Raw genomic sequence first — 20,394 nt, 5'->3', positions numbered from 1 at the left:
CTCATTGGAGGTGTTTATTCTATCCACCACAACATGCACACAGTGGACAACAACTACAACACAGTGCCTCAGACTCTAAGCTGCATAGGGAGGTTAGTAAGTGAGGAGGTGGAAATGATGTTACATTCTGGTTAAATTATTATTTTTTCTCCCCCATGTAGCATCAGCTATTATTTATTTCATATTGTATAAAAATGCATGTCATGTATTTTCTTATTTTAATATGACGGCTGTTCTATCAGAGCGAAATCATCACTTGTAAATCTGCCTTTTTTCTTTCTTTAAAACAAAGTGCTTATGAACATTTATTTTAAGTGAAGAAATAAATACATTAAGATTGATTATTAGAATGTCTACATCGTTTTGAACTTTGCAATAACATGTATTGGCCAGGCAACATATTTCTATGCATATTATCATGATGTTTTGTAACAATATACTAATTATCCTTGTTCTCTTTAATTCTGTTGTATGTGCAGTGTGGACCCCCGTGGTTTGCGCCTCACTCGAGCAATGATCTTTGCCATTGAGCAGATCAATAACAGCACAGAGCTGCTGCCAGGAGTCAAACTCGGATATCAAATCTACGACTCGTGTGCCTCCATCCCTGTGGCCATGCATGCAGCAATTCAGCTGCTAAACGGCAATGACTCTGTGTTTAATTCAGGCGACAACTGTTCTCACTCTGGTGTGGTGATGGCTGTCGTTGGTGAGTTTGGATCCACGGCGTCCATGAGCATATCACGTGTTACGGGACCGTTTAACATTCCCCTGGTAAATAATTAACATTTTTCCAAAATGAAATAATCTGCTTCTTTGATTATCTTTATAGGCTTCATTGTTTTCTTTATTTTTTTGTTCTATTTTGTTTTTTTAGGTGAGTCCCTACTCCACGTGTGCCTGCCTTTCAGATAAGAAACAGTATCCAAATTTTTTCAGAACCATTCCCAGTGATCAGTTTCAAGCTGACGCTCTGGCCAAGCTGGTGAAACACTTTGGCTGGACTTGGATTGGAGCCGTTCGGTCGGACTCAGATTATGGAAATAACGGCATGGCAGCTTTTCTAGACGTCGCACTCCGAGAGGGGATCTGCGTGGAGTACTCTGAAGCCTTTTATCGGACCAACCCACGCAGCAAAATCAAAAGAGTTGCCGATATTATCAGAAGGTTTTTGTGTGGCCTACATATGTGCCTTGCATTGATGTGCATCATCAAATCTGATAAATATTCTATTAAACCAAATTATTGATTTTATTATGATTTATTAAAAATAAGCTATATGTTAGTTTGCATTAATGCATTTTATGTCTCTCCAGGTCAACATCAAAAGTTGTGGTGGCTTTTACAGCAATTGGAGACATGAAGATCCTGTTAGAGGAGCTGGCTCAGGAGCCTCCTCCGCCTCGCCAGTGGGTTGGAAGTGAGGCCTGGATAACCGAACCACAACTGCTGAGCTACACTTTCTGTGCGGGGGCCATCGGAGTTGCCATCCAGCAATCTGTCATCCCTGGCTTTAGAGACTTCCTCCTGGATCTCTCTCCCTCAGAAGTGCGTGGCTCTTCAGTGCTGACTGAGTTCTGGGAGGATGTGTTCAACTGCAGCCTGACAGAAAGTGAGTTGTTGTTTTTGCTGTTGCTGTTTTTTGTAAATGAACATATTTGGAACCCCAAAAGGTCCATATGTTGCTTTTTAAATTTTTTTTTTAAATTTGGATCTTCTGTGTTGGAAAAACATAGAATAACATAAATGTAGTATAAGAATGAGGCATGCCAATGCAAAAGTTTTAACCCGCGTGAACCTTGGTTCATGTAGACTTCAAGCACTTTGTGAGATGATGAAGGACTCTGCAGAGTAAGAATGTAAATCTATATGTCTGGATCTTTTTCTGTGATTTTAGGTAACCGTACATCCAAAAGAATGTGTAATGGACAAGAGGACTTGACGACACTCCAGAGTCCGTACACTGATACATCTCAGCTGAGGATTTCAAACATGATGTACAAGGCTGTTTATGCAATAGCACATGCTATTCATAATGCATTGTTTCAAAAAATAAATTTCACCCTTCTTCAAACCCAAAGGTTGGAGTCAAAAGAGGTCTGGGAATCAAACACTATATTGAATTGAAATATAATTCTAATGAAAAATGCTTTACTTTAAATCTTCTAATCTTTATTGCTTTGCAACTCAACAGGTTTTTACTGAGCTTAAGCAGATTAACCTTTCCCAAAATGGCTATCATGTGTCATTTGATGGGAATGGGGATCCAGTGGCTTTTTATGAACTGGTGAACTGGCAGAAGAATGAGAGAGGAGCCATTGAGCCGGTGACAGTGGGGTTTTATGACGCATCGCTGCCAGAAGGCCAGAAGTTTCGTATCAACAGGAAAATAACCTGGGTCGAAGGTGGCACTCAAGTAATTATAAATGTTCAAGAAATACAAATGTGTTGTGCTCCTTCTGAAATTATTTAGCTCAAATTTGCACATTTTTCTGTTTCAGGTTCCAGTGTCAGTTTGCTCAGAGAGTTGTCCTCCAGGAACTCGTCAAGTGTTGCAGAAAGGAAAACCAATCTGCTGCTATGACTGTATACCATGTCCTGAAGGAGAGATCAGTAATATGACAGGTAGATTCTATTTTTTATAATTCAAATGTTAACCATGATATATTTAAATACTAACAACATATTATAATGTGCTTGTTAGATTCTCCTGATTGCTTCCCGTGTCCCAGAGAGTTCTGGCCAAATGCAAAGAGAGATGCTTGTTTCCCCAAACCTGTGGAGTTTCTATCCTTCGATGAAGTCCTGTCAATCATCCTGGCTGTATTCTCTGTTAGTGGAGCCTTTCTTGCTGTCATAACAGCAGTGATTTTCCTGCATCACAGAACAACTCCAATTGTCAGAGCCAACAACTCTGAGCTGAGCTTCCTGCTGCTCTTCTCTCTGACTCTGTGTTTCTTATGTTCACTAACTTTCATTGGAGCCCCCTCTGAGTGGTCCTGCATGCTGCGGCACACAGCGTTTGGCATCACATTTGTTCTCTGTATCTCCTGTGTTCTTGGGAAAACTATAGTGGTTCTAATGGCCTTTAAAGCTACACTTCCTGGTAGTAATGCAATGAAATGGTTTGGTCCTCCACAGCAAAGAATGACTGTATTGTCGTTTACATTTATTCAAGTTTTAATATGTATCATTTGGTTGGTTGTGAGTCCTCCCTTCCCAGTGAAAAATCTGACCACCTACAAGGAGAAGATCATCCTGGAATGTGCGTTAGGCTCTGCTGTTGGTTTCTGGGCTGTGCTCGGCTACATCGGCCTGCTGGCTGTGTTTTGCTTTGTGTTAGCTGTTCTAGCTCGGAAACTACCTGATAATTTTAACGAAGCCAAGATGATAACCTTCAGCATGTTGATATTCTGTGCAGTCTGGATCACCTTCATCCCAGCTTATGTCAGCTCTCCTGGAAAATTTACTGTGGCTGTGGAGATATTTGCTATTCTGGCCTCCAGTTTTGGACTGATACTGTGTATATTTGCTCCAAAGTGTTTTATTATTTTGATTCAGCCAGAAAAAAACACCAAGAAATATTTAATGAATAGAAACCAACAGTAACTTGGCACGCAAAAAATGGTTTTAACTATTAACATTTCTTTTTCTAAATAATATTACAGTAATTAGATTTTTATTTTATCATAGTGGACTTTGTTGTTATTGCTTTTTCACACTAAAATGTTTCAGATGATCAAAAATAATAATGATAGCTTCAAACAGTTTGTTTGAAACTATCATTGACAAAATGCAATCGTCAGTTCTTATTTAGTTTAGCTATAAATTATACTATCTAATCCAACATATGTGATAAAAATTGTGATAATTCACCCAGGAGGTCACAAAAGGACACAGAACAGCATTTAAAAGCTTCCAAGTCTAAGTTGCCTTATTTAAATTATGGTTTTTAATTGAGCTATAAAAAATAAAATATTTGGCCAAAAATGGTCTCCATGAAATAGTTTAAGTTTGAAAAGCATTGTTATGAAACATTTAAGTGTGAAAACAAAACCAAGTGTCAAGAAATATGTAAGGGGAGAAATACTTTTTCTCAGGGCTGAACTCATTAAGTCTTAATAGAGTCAAATATGTTCGACCAGATATTGTCAGTTATCATATTTATCTTTATTTGTAAGTAGTTTAAAATGTTATCATTGTCAGGGCTTGGGCTTTTATTGGATATGTTTGTGTGAAGCAAAGAAAAGATAAATAAAAACCACACATTTAAAACTAATTAAACTTTTCTCTGTTGCATCATTTCATTAAAGCTTCAGGCAGGTTAGTAATATTTGTGTAAATAGAGGTCATAGATCTTCAGATGTAGAGAGACAAAGGACCAAAGGTGAGTAGAGAACCAAGCTTAGTACATCTTGCTCAAGTAAAAGTAAAAATAGATGTCTAAGAACATACACAAAAAATAAAGTGTTTGGTAAAAGCGATACTCAAGTACTGAGTAACTGATTGAAACATCAGTCATTTAATATTTAAAAATGATGTCAGCAGAAGGACAAAAGTATAAAGTTACTTAAAAATGTTTGTTTTTTAAAGAATGAAATGAAAATCATTTATAGAAATAACATAATTGCAAAACAATCTATTTTTCCCCAAATCAATTTCTTCCACCATAAACTAAAACTCGTAGGAGGCAGCAAATATTTTGAACAGGGTAAAGTACTTCCAGTGGCAAAATATACATTCTAAATTATTTCCAGTGGTTTCAAGGGAAATGTTACAAAGAGACAAAATAAGCAGGATACAGATGTGAATGGGGAAGTAAACACATGAAGGACGCCCAATTAAAAGACTTGTTGTGGCGCCGCTGTGTGACGGCGTCCTTTCTCAGGAAATAAGGTATATAAAAAAAGACAGAACACACCTTCCTGCACTTGAGGGATGGAGATGTTATTGTTTATTGTTCTGGGTCTGGGTCTGTTGGAGGCAAAGTCAATATTGGCTCAGAGAAATTCAGCTGGTCGTCCAGATACATGTAGCCTGCAGGGTGCTGCTCGTTTACCTGCGTTCTCCATGGACGGGGACTACGTGATCGGCGGTGTTTTCTCCATCCACAACAGCATGCACACGGTGGAGAACAACTACACCACAGCACCCGAGTCTCCCAGCTGCTCAGGGAGGTTAGTGTTTGAGACCAAGTGGATTCTGAAGTTCAGTTCTTGGAGAACTACAATGCTGAAAATGTTTCAGTGCTTTTAAGAGATGTGACATAAATCCTCCCAGTTTATTTTTAGATATTGACTTTTACATCAGAATTAAATAAGATTTAACTATTGTATGTATATTTAAAGCACTGCTTATCAACAGTAACTTCTAAAACTAGGCATTAGAAGTAACTGATGAATGTTTTTTTTGTTTGCATTGTGTAAAGTGTGTGGAGGGACTTTAAATTCAATTGGTCAGACAGTCTTTTCCTGTGTGTTTTGCCTAGGTTTTGTAGTCATGTGGAGACATGTTGAACATTGTTTTTCTGTGCAGAATAGACCCCCGTGAAGTGCGCTTTGCTCGTGCAATGATCTTTGCCACCGAGGAAATAAATAACAGCACAGAGCTTCTCGCCGACGTCAGTCTTGGGTATCAGATCCACGACTCGTGCGCCTCGGTGCCTGTGGCTGTGCATGCAGCATTTCAGCTGTCAAACGGCCAAGATCCTGTGTTTTATGGGGGTGACAATTGTTCTCAGTCTGGAGTGGTGATGGCTGTTGTGGCTGAGTCCGGGTCCACGCCATCCATCAGCATATCGCGTATTATTGGGTCTTTTAACATTCCACAGGTAAACTGTTTGTATTTCGGACACATGCAAGAAGCTTGTGCTGCTTTATTTGTTACATTTCAGAGTTTGGATGACTTTTTCTTTTGTTTTGTTTGTTTTGCTTTAGGTGAGCCACTACGCCACCTGTGCCTGCCTATCAGATAAGAAGCAGTATCCAACTTTTTTCAGAACCATTCCCAGTGATCAGTTTCAAGCTGACGCTCTGGCCAAGCTGGTGAAACACTTTGGTTGGACTTGGATTGGAGCCGTCCGGTCGGACTCAGATTATGGAAATAACGGCATGGCAGCTTTTCTAGACGTCGCACTCAGAGAGGGGATCTGCGTGGAGTACTCTGAAGCCTTTTATCGGACCAACCCACGCAGCAAAATCCAAAGAGTTGCTGATATTATCCGGAGGTTTCTGTGATTGCTGCATGTATACATTGCATTGATGTTCATCGGCAGCCCTTATAAATGTTCTTCCAAATACAAGTGGTCTATATTATTTTCTAGTAAAAGGTGTGCCGTGTTAGTTAAAGATGATGCATTTAATGTCCCTCCAGGTCCACAGCAACAGTTGTGGTGGCATTTGCAGCTATCGGAGAGATGAAGATCCTGTTGGAAGAACTGTCACGAGATCCTTCGCCGCCTCGTCAGTGGATTGGAAGCGAGGCCTGGTTCACTGACATGGATATGTTACGTTTCACTTCCTGTGCTGGTGCCATTGGAGTGGCTATTCAGCAATCTGTCATTCCTGGGTTTAGAAATTTCCTTCTGGATCTCTCTCCCTCTGAAGTGGCTGCTTCCCCTGTACTCTCTGAGTTCTGGGAGGATGCGTTCAATTGCACGCTAAGAAAAAGTGAGATTTTTCAGGTTAATTGCTAATTTAATACACCTAAATCCTCATTTCAGACTTTTGTGATTACTGTATGCTTGTAAGGTGTTGGTTAAATGTTGGAGAATTCACATTGCTACTAGCATAAAGTACCTTTATGGAAAATATTCAAACATAATCTGGTATTTTGACTTGAGTTAAAATGTTTTTTTTCAACTGACTAACAGTATTTATTGTTGTCTTAGTCATAGATCATAACTATCATTCTCCATGAAGGCTAAACAGATGAATACTATGTGATTAGTTTATAAAGATATAAGAACAAGAGTAAAAGGACACTGATGAAAATGAGCTTCAGCATTTGCCTCCCTTTTTATTCTACCTTTAGGTGGAGATACACAAAAGAGAATGTGCAATGGACGAGAGGATCTAAACACACTTAAGAGCCCGTACACTGAAACCTCACAGTTGAGAATTACTAACATGGTGTACAAGGCTGTTTATGCAATAGCTCATGCTATTCAAGCCGCACGGTCTCAAAAAACTAATTTCACTGCTGACAAATCCATCAGGCTGGAGTCTGAAGAGGTTGGGGAATTTTCAGTGTTTACCAGTGATTTAGCTTTTCTGAACTGAAATATCATAATCAGCGTAATACATTTACCTCTACTTCTATCCATCTTTATCACTTTGAATCACACTCACAGGTTTTAACTGAGCTCAAGAAAGTCAACTTTTCCCGAAATGGTTATCATGTGTCATTTGATGCGAATGGGGATCCAGTGGCTTTTTACGAACTGGTGAACTGGCAGAAGAATGAGAGAGGAGCCATTGAGCCGGTGACAGTGGGGTTTTATGACGCATCGCTGCCAGAAGGCCAGAAGTTCAATATCAACAGAAACATAACCTGGGTGGAAGGTAGCTTAGAGGTAAAGACAAAAGTTTAGCTATTTAAATGTTGTCTAGCTGTTTAACTTAAGATGCATTACAGAAATATTTTGTTTATAAACTTCAATTTTGTTTGTATCTCTGTTTCAGGTTCCAGTATCAGTTTGCTCAGAGAGTTGTCCTCCAGGAACTCGTAAAGTGTTGCAGAAAGGAAAACCAATCTGCTGCTATGACTGTATACCATGTCCTGAAGGAGAGATCAGTAATATGACAGGTAAGATAAATTGGTTTAATGAAAAACTGCATCAACTGAAAATATTTTAGTAGTAAACCAATTTTATACATGTCTTTTAGATTCTCCTAATTGCTTCCCATGCCCCAAGGAGTTCTGGCCAAATACCGAAAAAGATGCTTGTTTCCCCAAACCTGTGGAGTTTCTTTCCTTCGATGAAGTCCTGTCAATCATCCTGGCTGTATTCTCTGTTAGTGGAGCCTGTCTGGCCATCATTACAACAGTGATTTTCTTCCATCACAGAACAACTCCAATTGTCAGAGCCAACAACTCAGAGCTGAGCTTCCTGCTGCTCTTCTCTCTGACTCTGTGTTTCTTATGTTCATTAACTTTCATTGGAGCCCCCTCTGAGTGGTCCTGCATGCTGCGGCACACAGTGTTTGGCATCACATTTGTTCTCTGTATCTCCTGTGTTCTTGGGAAAACTATAGTGGTTCTAATGGCCTTTAAAGCTACACTTCCCGGTAACAATATCATGAAATGGTTTGGTCCTCTTCAACAAAGAATGACTGTAGTGTCTTTTACATTTATTCAAGTTATAATATGTACCATTTGGTTGGTTGTGAGTCCTCCCTTCCCAGTGAAAAATCTGACCACCTACAAGGAGAAGATCATCCTGGAATGTGCGTTAGGCTCTGCTGTTGGTTTCTGGGCTGTGCTCGGCTACATCGGCCTGCTGGCTGTGTTTTGCTTTGTGTTAGCTGTTCTAGCTCGGAAACTACCTGATAATTTTAACGAAGCCAAGATGATAACCTTCAGCATGTTGATATTCTGTGCAGTCTGGATCACCTTCATCCCAGCTTATGTCAGCTCTCCTGGAAAATTTACTGTGGCTGTGGAGATATTTGCTATTCTGGCCTCCAGTTTTGGACTGATACTGTGTATATTTGCTCCAAAGTGTTTCATTATTTTGCTGCGGCCTGAAAAAAACACTAAGAAATATTTAATGAATAAAAACTAATTGTATCATATTTCTTCACACAACATAGAGATGACCATATGTTATCCATGCTTGTTAGTAGACAACTGTGTGTACTACACTTATTTCTTCCTTTCTGGTTGCTCTTCAATAAATATTAAAACCAAAGGGGTTTGGCTCAGTCATTTCTTCATGTTATTTTATGAATTTCATAATAGTAAAACTTCTTTAACAAGACAAGTTTCCATACAATAAGGAAAATGATTTTCAAATTTGGTTCATTGATCTTGGTCAAAATATTGATTTGTCATTTGCATAAAAAAAGCCCCTAAAATGCAGAAATAAAAATAAGCATTTGAGGAGATGATCAACATGTCTAAAAAGAAAATAAAAAAAACAATATACAATTAGCTGCTATCATAAAGACCATTAAATATCAGACTGAAAAGCAATGACACTCACCCACTGATCACATCACGTAGAGTAGAAGGTTTTCATCTCTAGTTTTTTTTGCAAATGCTTCTTATTTTGTTGTAAAATTGAGCAAATCCCTTCATTTCCCTTCCAAAATGTAGTCATTTCTTGTGTTTTCAGTGTTCATTTTATTTGTTGTTATAGTTAAAACTGTTTAAATTCAAATTGAAAACATCAGTTTCAAAACAGGATTTTTTTTCATTTGAATCTTAATATATGTATTTTTTCTTCGACGCTTGGTATCTACATGACAAAAGGTCATTTACTTTTTTTCCGTCCTGTTTCTTTTCACCGTGATTGGTTGAACTGGCGATGACTAACTTTCATGACTTGCTAATGAACTGCAGCTCGCATAATAACACTTTGCAATTTATCCTGACCCAGTCGTCTGTCGGTCTTTGTTAGGTGATCAGAGTCTTTATGGGGTCGGCATGGGGGGTCCATTAAACGTTACTCAGGCACTGCATCTTTGGGTTTTATTTAGCATTCCTTTCATTGCATTGTCAGGTTTTTGCCATTCTGTGGAAAAACGAAACATTTTGAGTACAGAAGAAAGAGCAGAGAAAAGAGATAGTGGTTTGATAGAGAAAATGAATGATCTGCAGGTGGAGGAACCGAGTGCTTTTGAATCTGCTTCAACTCAGTGCGTGAGAGTAGGAGACAACGAGCAGCTCGCCCTGCAGATGGACGGGGATGTTCTAATAGGGGGATTTTTCCCTTTGCACTACCTGGCCTCTGAGCTTCAGCACAGCTACCAAAGCAAACCCCAGGTCCCACCTTGCAGCGGGTAAATATGACGATGTCAGATGTGTGCGGGTTGAATGTATTTCGACAAACATTCAAACTGTATTTTGCGCAGATTTGATCACAGAGCCTTCCGCTGGATGATGACGATGGCGTTTGCTGTGGAGGAAATAAACAACAAGTCCAGCCTCCTACCTGGTGTCAAGCTCGGCTATCGCCTCTTGGACAGCTGTGACAACGTCCACAGCAGTCTGCGGGCCCTTTTGTCTTTACTTACTTTCTCAGAGTCTGCGGCTGGTGACGAGCAAATGTTGGGAATGAGAAACATGATAGACCTGACAAGCGAAAAGGCGCAAACATTATTAACAACACAGGATGATGAAACTCCCCGCTGTCTGTCTGGCTCTCCCATCCCCGCAGTCATTGGTCTCGCATCGTCTTCCCCTACAAGGGCTGTAGCTCAAGTTCTTGGCCCTTTCGACATCCCACTGGTAAGAAAAGCAAGAAGACGGCAGTTTGTGCAAAGATGTTTTTAAATGTTTTGCTGTGAAAAACAAAACAAAAAATCTCTGTCTCATCTTAGGTGAGTTATTTTGCCACTTGCACCTGCCTCAACGACAAGCAAGTGTATCCGTCATTTTTGCGGACTGTGCCGAGCGACCTTTTTCAAGTCGGAGGTCTCGTACAGCTGGTCACATTCTTAGGATGGCAATGGGTGGGCACCATAGGGACGACAGTAAGATCAGGCTTATTTGTTTCTTACTCAACAAATCAAGTCTTTATTTTATTTTACTGACCCCCATTCAATGCTCATTCCAGGATGACTACAGTCAGTACGGCATACAGGAGTTCTCCAATCACTTCAGAAGCAGCGGCGGCTGCGTGGCTTTTCACCTGACTATTCCGAAATCACCGACGGCGGCTGAGATTCAGGACATGGCGGACATACTGCAGATTTCCACCGCAAACGTGGTGGTGGTTTTTGCGGCCGAGGGGCAACTTTGGGATTTGTTCCTGGAAGTGAGCGTCTCTGTTTATATGCGGAATAGAGAAGATGTGCAGCATTCAGGATGCATTATGTTAATATATTGTCAAAGTTCAGATCATAAAGAGGACTTTTTTTTTTTGTGCTAACCGGTATGTTTCTGTTTCCGTACATAACCAGCTTTCCCGTAGAAAAGTAACAGGGATCCAGTGGGTGGCTAGTGAAGCCTGGGTGACGGCCGGCCTTCTGACGTTTCCGAACTTCCACGACCTTTTAGAGGGAACGCTCGGCTTCTCTTTCCCCGGAGTCAATATCCCTGGGTTGAAAGAGTTCCTCCTTAATGTCCGTCCGTCTCCCGAACCGGGAATGGAGTACATCAACATGTTCTGGGAGGAGCAGTTTGGATGTCAGCTCCGGTTTGATCTAAATGTCACTAATGAAAACGAGGCGGACACACTGGATCACAGATTCAATCTGGACTCTCAAAATATGTCTGTTGTGACCAATGAACGTATAAATGCTGATCCAAAGCCTGTATGTACAGGCTCGGAAGACCTGAGTCTCACATCAAGCAGCTACACTGACGTATCTCGGGTCAGAATATCCTACAATGTGTATAAGGCTGTGTTTGCCATCGCCCACTCTCTCCACAACTTACTTAACTGTGGCTCTGCAGGAATAAATGAGGGTATGTGTGACAAAAACACAGAATTCACTGCAGGACAGGTTTGTGAAACAGCTACTGAAGACCAAATCACTGCTCATTTTTTAAAGTTTTTTTTTATTTTGCTTTTTTTGTGATGTTTTTGCCTTCTTTTCAAACAGCTCCTGTACCATCTGAAGAGAGGAAATTTCACAAATCAGTTTCAGGAGAGAGTTTACTTTGACGCTAATGGAGAGCCAGTCCCTTTATATGACATCATTAACTGGCAGAAGGACAGCAAGGGGGAAATCAGGTCAAATATAATACTTGTTTTGCAGCAGAAATGCTCTTTGCAAGCTCTGACGTCAATATTTGGCCATTACTTTTATGTCACTTCCTTGTTTATTATTCTTATCCCTGTGTCTATTTTAATGTATTGTTCTTATTGTTGTATTACAGCCTGCCCCTGCTAGACAAATTTCTCCTATGGGAGACTAATAAATTATCTTATCTTATCTTATCATATACCTGATGCACGTTCCTGAACCCCAGCTTGATCTTATTTAGTTTTTTCATCTCATCAACAGATTTGTTAAAGTAGGAGGCTATGATGGTTCAGCTCCACTGGGGCAACAGCTGAAGATAAATGGCAGCGCTATTGTATGGACAGGAGGCCAGTCACAGGTGCAGAAAATGTGATGTCTAAATTAAATTTCAGCCTTTTTAGTCAATAAACCGGCTGTGTTTAAGTTCTGTGGTGCTTTTCTGGTCAACCTTTAGGTGCCTGTTTCTCAGTGCAGTGCTCCATGTCGCCCCGGCAGCCGACAGGCCAGACGTCCAGGAAAACCTCAGTGTTGCTTTGATTGCCTGCCTTGTGCAGATGGAGAGATCAGCAACCAGACAGGTAACCAATTCTTCTTTTTTTCCCCTAATACCTACAGAAATTTTATCTACGGATAAAATTTCCGTAGATATTTTATCTACGGAAAATATCAGTCCGTAGATATTTTGCTGAAATTAAAAGATTACTTTAAAGCCTAGTCAGCTGAGAGTATAAATAATTTTATTCTTTTTATCATCGCTTTGTTGTACATCACTAATGATACAAAATTATGTGGAACAGTAAAATTTTCCACAAATTTTACTGGATTTTTACTAGAATTTTTAAAAAATTTCCATTTAACGTTTTCTGTGTCCCCACAGGGTCCACCGAGTGCATTAAATGCCCGGACTCCTACTGGTCCGACAAAGACAAGGTGAAATGCGTCGCAGGGGTTGAAGAGTTCCTGTCTTTCAGCGAGACCATGGGCATCGTCCTCGTTCTGCTGACCTTGCTCGGCGTCGTCCTGACAGCCATCATTACTGCCATCTTCCATCGTTTTCGCACCACGCCCATTGTTAAGGCCAACAACTCCGAAATAAGCTTCTTGCTTCTTCTGTCGCTGAAGCTTTGCTTCCTCTGTTCCCTGGTGTTCATTGGCCAACCCTCGGTGTGGACATGCATGCTGCGCCAGGCGGCGTTTGGGATTAGCTTTGTCATCTGCCTGTCCTGTCTCCTGGTTAAGACTGTTGTGGTTCTTTTGGCTTTTCGGGCTAATGTACCGAGCTCCGGGGGTCTGAAACTGTTTGGTCCAACCCAACAGAGGACTATGATCTTCTGCACAACGACTCCTCAGGTGGAAAAAACCTGCTTCGGTGCCAACCCTACACAGTTTTCTATTATTATTATTATTGCCATTTACTATTACAATATTGCAAGTGTTATTTTATTGTTCTTTGTTCTCTCAGATTTGTCTGTGTGTTGGCTGGCTCTTGGGCGCACCTCCATTCCCTGTCAGGAACCCCACATATCAAGCTTCATATGGAAAAGTAAGAAAAGCGAGTCTTGAAGCTCATCCTGTAAAATTCAATCACGACATTGTTACACACACACACACAAAACAAGGTTGCAACATTGTATTCCTCGCCCCAATCAGATCGTTTTGGAGTGTAAGGAGCCATGGCCGCTTGGGTTTTACCTGCTGCTAAGCTACATCGGCCTGCTTGCGTTTGTGTGCCTCCTGCTGGCGTTCCTCGGACGGAAGCTGCCAGACACCTTCAACGAAGCCAAGCTCATCACCTTCAGTATGCTGATTTTCTGGGCGGTGTGGATCTGTTTCATCCCAGCTTACATCAGCTCACCCGGAAAGTTCTCGGTAGCCGTGGAGATATTTGCAATATTAGCTTCCAGTTTCGGTCTTTTGTTGTGCATCTTTGTACCCAAATGTTACATAATTCTTCTCCACCCTGAAAGGAACATTAGAAAAGGTATGACTGGAAAATATAAATAAAAATCTATATGCCTTTTTATTTTGTTGTTTTTTTAAAATCAAGTAAACACAATTTCTTTTTTCTTCATTGTTACCCCTATTAAAATGCCTTTTTAAAGTAAGGAAATGTATGCAAATTGTCCTTGGATCAGAATAAAAATAAGACATCTGTTTCAACAATTTGTTTACATTTTTTTTTTTTCCCGAGGAATGTTTCCTCACTCGTTATGAGAATGCATGTTGTATTAATTTCTGCTATTGGTCTCATTGTTTGACTCAGGTGTGTTCGGAGACACAGCTGAAAATTGCAGGACGTCGGCCTTCGAGGTCTGAATGGGTGTAATAGTACTTAGCATCAATCTGACGGTTGAATGATCAAAACAACAGATTAAAAACAATAAATATATTTGTTGCTGAGCTCATAATCTGTTTATTCGCTGACTTTAGCAGCAAAAAGGGTCTTTGAATTCAAAATGATGCTTATTTTTAGTCTTTGATTAAATTGTGATTAGTTGTGATTAAAAAAAACTCCACCACTAATCAAAACCTATCCTTGTACATTTCTGAGCTGAATCGTTACACACAATTTAGTCTTAAATTAGAACAAACTCAAAATCCAGAGAAACTCCTATTTATTTGACTAGAGAAACTACTCATTATTTAGATCAACATTTATCAAAGTTAAACTTTTAATACCGGAGTAAGATCTAGAGAAACTCCTATTAGTTAAAGTACCACTTATTTTTATCAGAACAAGAATACAGAGAAACCCCTACTGGTTTATAAATTATGGAATATTTCATCTTATTAAACATGAGGAACCCATATGTTGTTTTATAGTTTGTTGTTTTTTCTTTTTTTTTTTGCTCTTTCCTTTAGTTTGTTGTTTTGTTGCATCTCCTTCTAATTCACTTTGATCTGCCTTGTTGCTGAAAATGTGCTATATAAATAAAATACCTTTACTTACCATAAAAAATGTGAGAACAAAAAAAAATTCTCAAAACAAAGGAGAAGACTTTTTTTATTCTGACATGTTATAAGATACACAAAATTGACGTGTCTTTGTTATTTACTTTCTCGCTCACAGGAATTCGCACTAACTTACAAAAGCAGAAACATACAGTACATTGCAACATTGAATAAAAACCAGTAGAAAAAAAACAGAAGAAAATGAATTCAATAAAATACAAAACAAATATTAAGCTACTAGAAATGTGAGCAATTTCTTAAAAGAGAAAAAAAAAAGAGTTACAGTTTTTCTTTACCCATGAGGTGCTGCTTTGTATTTTTCTCTGGCTTTAGCAAAATAATGTAACATTTTGGGGCAAACAGACAAAACAATAACCCAAAGCTGGAGGCCAAAATGGCGAAGGACTCAACTGCACCTGCATAGTTTCCGGGGGCGCTTACGTAAACAGGGACGAAAGCGAGCCACACAGCGGAGAAGATCAGCATACTAAAGGTGATGTACTTGGCCTCGTTGAAGTTTCCGGGCAACTTTCGAGCCAGGAATGCCAGCACAAAGCAGAGACACGCCTGGAGGCCAATGTATCCTAAAACGCACCAGAATGCAAGACTCGACCCAACGTTGCACTCCAGTATGATCTTTGAGCGTTCGTATTTGGTGTTTCGAATTGGATAAGGTGGGGCGTCAATGAGCCAGGCGGCACAGATCACCACCTGGACGAGAGTGCAGCTGAAAATAATGGCTCGCTGCTGCTTGGGCCCGAACCACTTCATGATGTTGTCCCCCGGCCTGGTGGCCGTGAATGCAGCCAAAACGACCAGAGTCTTTCCCAGGATGCAGGAGATGCAGAGTGAAAACGTGATGCTAAAGGCCGTGTGACGGAGCATGCAGGACCAAACGGTGGGCTCTCCGATAAAAACAAGAGAACACAGGAAGCAAAGCGTTAGAGCCAACAGGATGAAAAAGCTGAGTTCTGAGTTGTCCACTCGCACGACTGCCGTGCTTCTGTGGTAGAAAAACACGACAAAAACACCGATAGTGAGAGAGGCGCCCACTACTGAAATGACTGTCAGGGGTATGCCCAAGGCATCGTAGGCCAAAAACTCCACCTTCTTGGGGATGCAGTTTGTTCTGTCTTGGTTGGACCAGAAGTCCTCAGGACAAAATATGCATTCTACTGAGTCTAGCGAAAAGAGAATAGCAAAGAAAAAGAAAGATAAATGTGACCGTACTATGATCAGTACTTAAGTTGCATTGATTTTCAGTCTCACTTGTCTGATTGCTAATTTTGCCGCTGTCACATGGTACACAGTCAAAGCAGCATACAGGCTCCCCACGACGGACAGCTTTCCTGGAGCCTGGAGGGCAGCTGGGACTGCACACAGACCCTGGCACCTTTACAGGGACAATATGGGTTCTATTAGCAAAACCTGCTTTTTTAACAATCAAACTACAGTCATGATAGAAATAAAATCAGACTTCAATCCCCTATTCCATGATGGGACCTTTCAGTTGAAATTGAGGACTATCACAAAAGAAAAGATGATCTGAAAGGGGCTATTGAAAAAAATAAATCAAACTGTATGGGCATGTTGAAGACCATCGCTAAAATACCATCTTTACTGCTTAACGGACTACGTAATGGACAATAATGGGGTCAAATCAGATCCAATCCGTCCTATTCGCCCTACTTACCTCCATCTTAACCTACAGAACTTCAACAGTTGGCATCTGATGAAGGTAAAAACACAGTGTGAGCAGCTTGCCTCACTCTGATGACCTGCCCACATTATTCTTTCCTCCTGGATCACCAGCTCCTCTCCACCAGGCTTTGTCCCGTCGAACAACCCCACGTTGACAAACTCAATACTTCCAGTCGTGCCTCTCTGCCAGTTGATAATGTCATAGTACGGCACCGAGTCGCCCTTCAGGTCGAAGTTTACCTCCTCCCCAGCCATGTCGAACTTCACTTCTTGCAGGTAGTACTGAAGCTAATGGGGGCGGGGGGAGAGATTTATAACAGAACAAACAAAAGCAATGGGCTTTATTTACTCCTCATACAACAAATGCTTCATCGTCATACCTGCCAGGGGAGTATCTTGTTGCTTTGAGCACATGAATCGTTTTCAAAAGGCCCGTTGCCAGGTTGACAAAGAAGAAGATTGTGCAGTGAATGAGCGACTGCGTACACAGCCTTGTAGACATTGTAGGCCACCCTGGGGCTGGATGTGTTCATGTAGGCTGAGTGCTGCTTCAGCAGCACCTCTTGCCCTGAACAAACTGGGAAAGGGTTGGCAGAGGACGGAAAAGGGCTGCAGCCATACAGAGCCTCCCACAACTCGCCCACCAGAACATTGTTGGGATATTGCTGAGGGTTGACTGTCTGCAGGTAGTCACTGAGTTGAGCAATGTGACCTTTTCTGACGCCAAAGCCAATGGTGCCCCCCAGGTAGGGGTAAAACTCCCTTCCTGTAAAGACAGACGCCGTGACCCAGGCTTCACTCGCCACCCACTGGATTCCGGTGATGTTCTGCTTCATGTAGTCCCTGAGGAACGGCGTCATTTCCCCTTCGGCTGAGAATACCACCACTACTTTTGCCAAAGAGCGCCGCATGACCTTTTTATTTTTATTTTTTTCAAAATGGAAGAAGGTCAAGAAGTCAAAACAAAAACACAATGCGATCTGTTAACTTTTCAACACTTCACTTATGCAAGTAAATCATAACATTTGTAAAGAACAACTTGTTACTCCTTGCATGTTTGGATCACTGCTATTAATGTTACCTTAAATATTTGGACTATATTAAAATCTGTGTATATGTATCATAGTTATTCTTCACTGAAGCCAAATTATTGTAGAATAACTTGAGTACTTTAATTATGTCTTTTAATTGGTTGCATGTAGTCATGTAGTAAATCCACATGTTTTCAAAATTCAATTGCAAATGTGTCTCTTTCTCTTAAAAAAATACCTTAACGTTCTAGATGTTCAGAAAAGAAACTTTTAGATAGGCTTGCTACAGCCAGGACATAACTGCAGATATATAGGGTCAAATTTGTTTCAATGGTACACACAAATAATGGCTGTGTAAATATTTGGCTTTAAAAGTCATAGTTAATTACATTTTCATTATCATTCATTAAAGAAAAATCTATTAAATTATTATTTATTTTTACTCTAGACAACAGAAAAACTAATAATCCTTGATTTCTGAAGTTAATTCACATTTTTTATGTTCAAAAACTTAAAGGAACTACAAACCACCTAAAGGGAGATTTAGCTGGATTTTTATTTTGCTATGACTAACTATTTTTAAACACGGCTGCCCTCGTATTTAAGAATAAACCGTTTTAAATCACTTTGGAGTTGTTTTGCATAATAGCTAAATAGGTGCTTCTTTAAAAATGTACCTGCATAATCTCCAGTGCCCGCTGTGTGTTGTAGAGCAGGGGGATCATTTCTTGGTAAGCTACACACACACTGCTGCCCTGTAACTCCCTCAGTAAACCTTGCACCGCAAAACGCCCGTATTCATGGTCTCCTCGAATGAGCCCGACCCAAGTCCAGTTGAAGTGCTGCAGAAGTTGAGCAATGGCCTTCACCTTTTTCAGCAAGAAAGAAAAGAAAGGCGAGGTAATTTTCCAATAACGTTTGAAAATTACATTTTAAAGATATCAAAATCCACATGAAATGTCTTCACAAAGTATGACTACAGCAAGTGATTACATTTGTAAACTTTTAAGATGTAAAATTCATGACTTCCTCTTTTACATTCCACAAGCGGTAACATACAGTCATACCTGGTAGTCATCATTAGGAATTACTCTGAAAAATGTCGGATACTGTCTTCTGTCGGTGAAGCAGGCGCACGATGAGAAGTAGCTGATCTGAGGGTAAAGGTTAGGGTTAGCTCAAGATGTTGAAGTGAGTGCAAAAAAAAAAAAGGAAATGCTGTTACCATAGGGATCCTGAATGGCCGCAGGAGTCTGGAAACCACGATGGACTGAGCAGATCCTGATTCCCCGATCACAGCCAGCATCGGAGAGGCTCCAGAGCACATGGGAGAGTCGGCCTCACTCAGCCCGTTCAGCACAGCCAGAGCGGCCCTCTGACCAGTCAGCGGGTACGCACAAGAATCAAAGATTTTGTAACCCAGAGTGTGATTTAGCAGCAGCTGTGTGCTCTCGTTTATCTCCTCCACTGCCAGCCTCATGGTCTGGACCCAGCGGAAAGCCCTGGGATCAAACCTGTGGCTCAGCAAAGATGCAAACACACACACACACACACACGCCCATGCCCGCATATTGAACAAAGTAGTTAGAGACAGAAATGTTGCTGGGACAGAAGAAACTGTATTTTAATTTTTTACTTTTAAAGAACTAAATAGTTTTCTTTGTCCATAATGTCTGGTTTAAGTCTGAGAAAACATCTTATCATATTTACAGTCATGTTCTATAATACATAAATTGCTTAATTTCTGCAGTCTCAGACAATTACACCATTCAGTGAATCAAAGAATCAAACAAGCATTGAGTAATATAGTAGTAAGCAATAGCAATTAATCAGACACAAAAAGAACCTAAAAAAATGTTTGTGCGCCATAAAGCAAACATTCTTTACCTCCTAAAACAGAAATGTAATCTCAGCAGCTCGACTGGTTTAACCACCAGCAGGTGTATTTAGATCCAAAGTGATTCTAAACAATGGAGAACAAAATCCCCCCGTTTTTAGCAGGAAAAAAAAACAACATTTCTCCATGAGGCTCACCCGTTGCACTTCACTGGTGGTGGTGTGTAGGTGTAGTTCTGATCAGGCATTTCTTGGTTATAATGAAGAGGAAAAATCCCTCCCATTATAAAGTCGCCTTCTGCAACGAAGGCCGGCTGGAAGCTGTTTCGGAGAACGCAGTCTTCAGCTGCAGTTGGAGCTGTGGACGTGTATCTAGAAACAGGGGGGGGTGTGAAAGACAAGACACTGACATAGAAAATCAAAGAAAATAAAGCGAGTAGAGGCATGCTGATAGTCATGGTCAAAACTCCAGAGAGCTTGGAATTAGGCAGCTTATATACAGAAAGCAACCTTGTTATCTGTTGACACAGTGTGATGTAATTGGATATTTAGTAGCCTTGCGTAGTTTACTGAAAGTGATGGGAGCAAATGGAATAATTTCATGTGAGAAATATCGAAATAAGCCAGTTCAGGTTTTTTTTTTAAATTAGAAAACACATGTATTTATGGTTCTTTTTGACACATGTTTATTTTTTTTTCTTTGTGGGTGGTATGTGTTAATTCTGGGCAATTATTGTTTTTGTTTTAACTTGACTCAACCCCTGTTGACACATGTCAGTAGACCATTGTATGTTTTCTGATGGGTTTTCATCTACTGCTGACAACAAAACAGAGTTATTGATAAAAAACACAAGATTTATTTTTTTAACTCAGTTTTTATGTACATGTGTGGAATGGAGTTCCTAAGCTGATTAAAGACATTGACTTAAAATTGGTAATTGGACAGTGTTATTGTCCAT

At 40.4% G+C, this 20,394-nt stretch overlaps 4 protein-coding genes across 4 annotated transcripts; 3 read left to right on the top strand and 1 right to left on the bottom strand.

Moving 5' to 3' along the window:
- Positions 1-495: 495 nt before the first annotated feature.
- On the top strand, positions 496-3,609 carry LOC114161513 (extracellular calcium-sensing receptor-like). Its single transcript, XM_028044821.1, has 7 exons — positions 496-774; positions 878-1,167; positions 1,317-1,612; positions 1,898-2,097; positions 2,195-2,416; positions 2,502-2,625; positions 2,705-3,609. Exons 1-7 carry the CDS (start codon positions 514-516, stop codon positions 3,607-3,609), a joined length of 2,298 nt encoding a protein of 765 aa, XP_027900622.1. The 5' UTR covers positions 496-513.
- Positions 3,610-4,938: 1,329 nt separating this feature from the next.
- Positions 4,939-8,839, top strand: LOC114162035 (extracellular calcium-sensing receptor-like). Its single transcript, XM_028045782.1, has 8 exons — positions 4,939-5,177; positions 5,536-5,830; positions 5,937-6,226; positions 6,373-6,668; positions 7,033-7,232; positions 7,352-7,573; positions 7,683-7,806; positions 7,887-8,839. Exons 1-8 carry the CDS (start codon positions 4,939-4,941, stop codon positions 8,783-8,785), a joined length of 2,565 nt encoding a protein of 854 aa, XP_027901583.1. The 3' UTR covers positions 8,786-8,839.
- Positions 8,840-9,807: 968 nt separating this feature from the next.
- On the top strand, positions 9,808-13,919 carry olfcu1 (olfactory receptor C family, u1). The gene is made up of 13 exons (XM_028045781.1): positions 9,808-10,004; positions 10,077-10,254; positions 10,336-10,452; positions 10,545-10,697; positions 10,781-10,981; positions 11,127-11,364; positions 11,452-11,672; positions 11,772-11,902; positions 12,177-12,273; positions 12,370-12,493; positions 12,793-13,265; positions 13,378-13,458; positions 13,566-13,919. Exons 1-13 carry the CDS (start codon positions 9,808-9,810, stop codon positions 13,917-13,919), a joined length of 2,565 nt encoding a protein of 854 aa, XP_027901582.1.
- A 1,024-nt stretch (positions 13,920-14,943) lies between these two features.
- LOC114162033 (extracellular calcium-sensing receptor-like) lies at positions 14,944-19,789 on the bottom strand. The gene is made up of 8 exons (XM_028045780.1): positions 19,634-19,789; positions 18,825-19,113; positions 18,667-18,753; positions 18,268-18,468; positions 16,949-17,548; positions 16,632-16,856; positions 16,137-16,260; positions 14,944-16,048 (listed from the first exon to the last, which is right to left on the bottom strand). The coding sequence occupies exons 1-8, from the start codon at positions 19,717-19,719 to the stop codon at positions 15,147-15,149; spliced, it is 2,514 nt and encodes an 837-aa protein (XP_027901581.1). The 5' UTR covers positions 19,720-19,789; the 3' UTR covers positions 14,944-15,146.
- Between the last annotated feature and the right edge of the window lie 605 nt (positions 19,790-20,394).

This window comes from Xiphophorus couchianus, chromosome 18, assembly GCF_001444195.1.
Source record: "Xiphophorus couchianus chromosome 18, X_couchianus-1.0, whole genome shotgun sequence".
Taxonomy (NCBI): Eukaryota; Metazoa; Chordata; class Actinopteri; order Cyprinodontiformes; family Poeciliidae; genus Xiphophorus; species Xiphophorus couchianus.
This window is presented reverse-complemented; position numbering and strand designations above follow the sequence as displayed.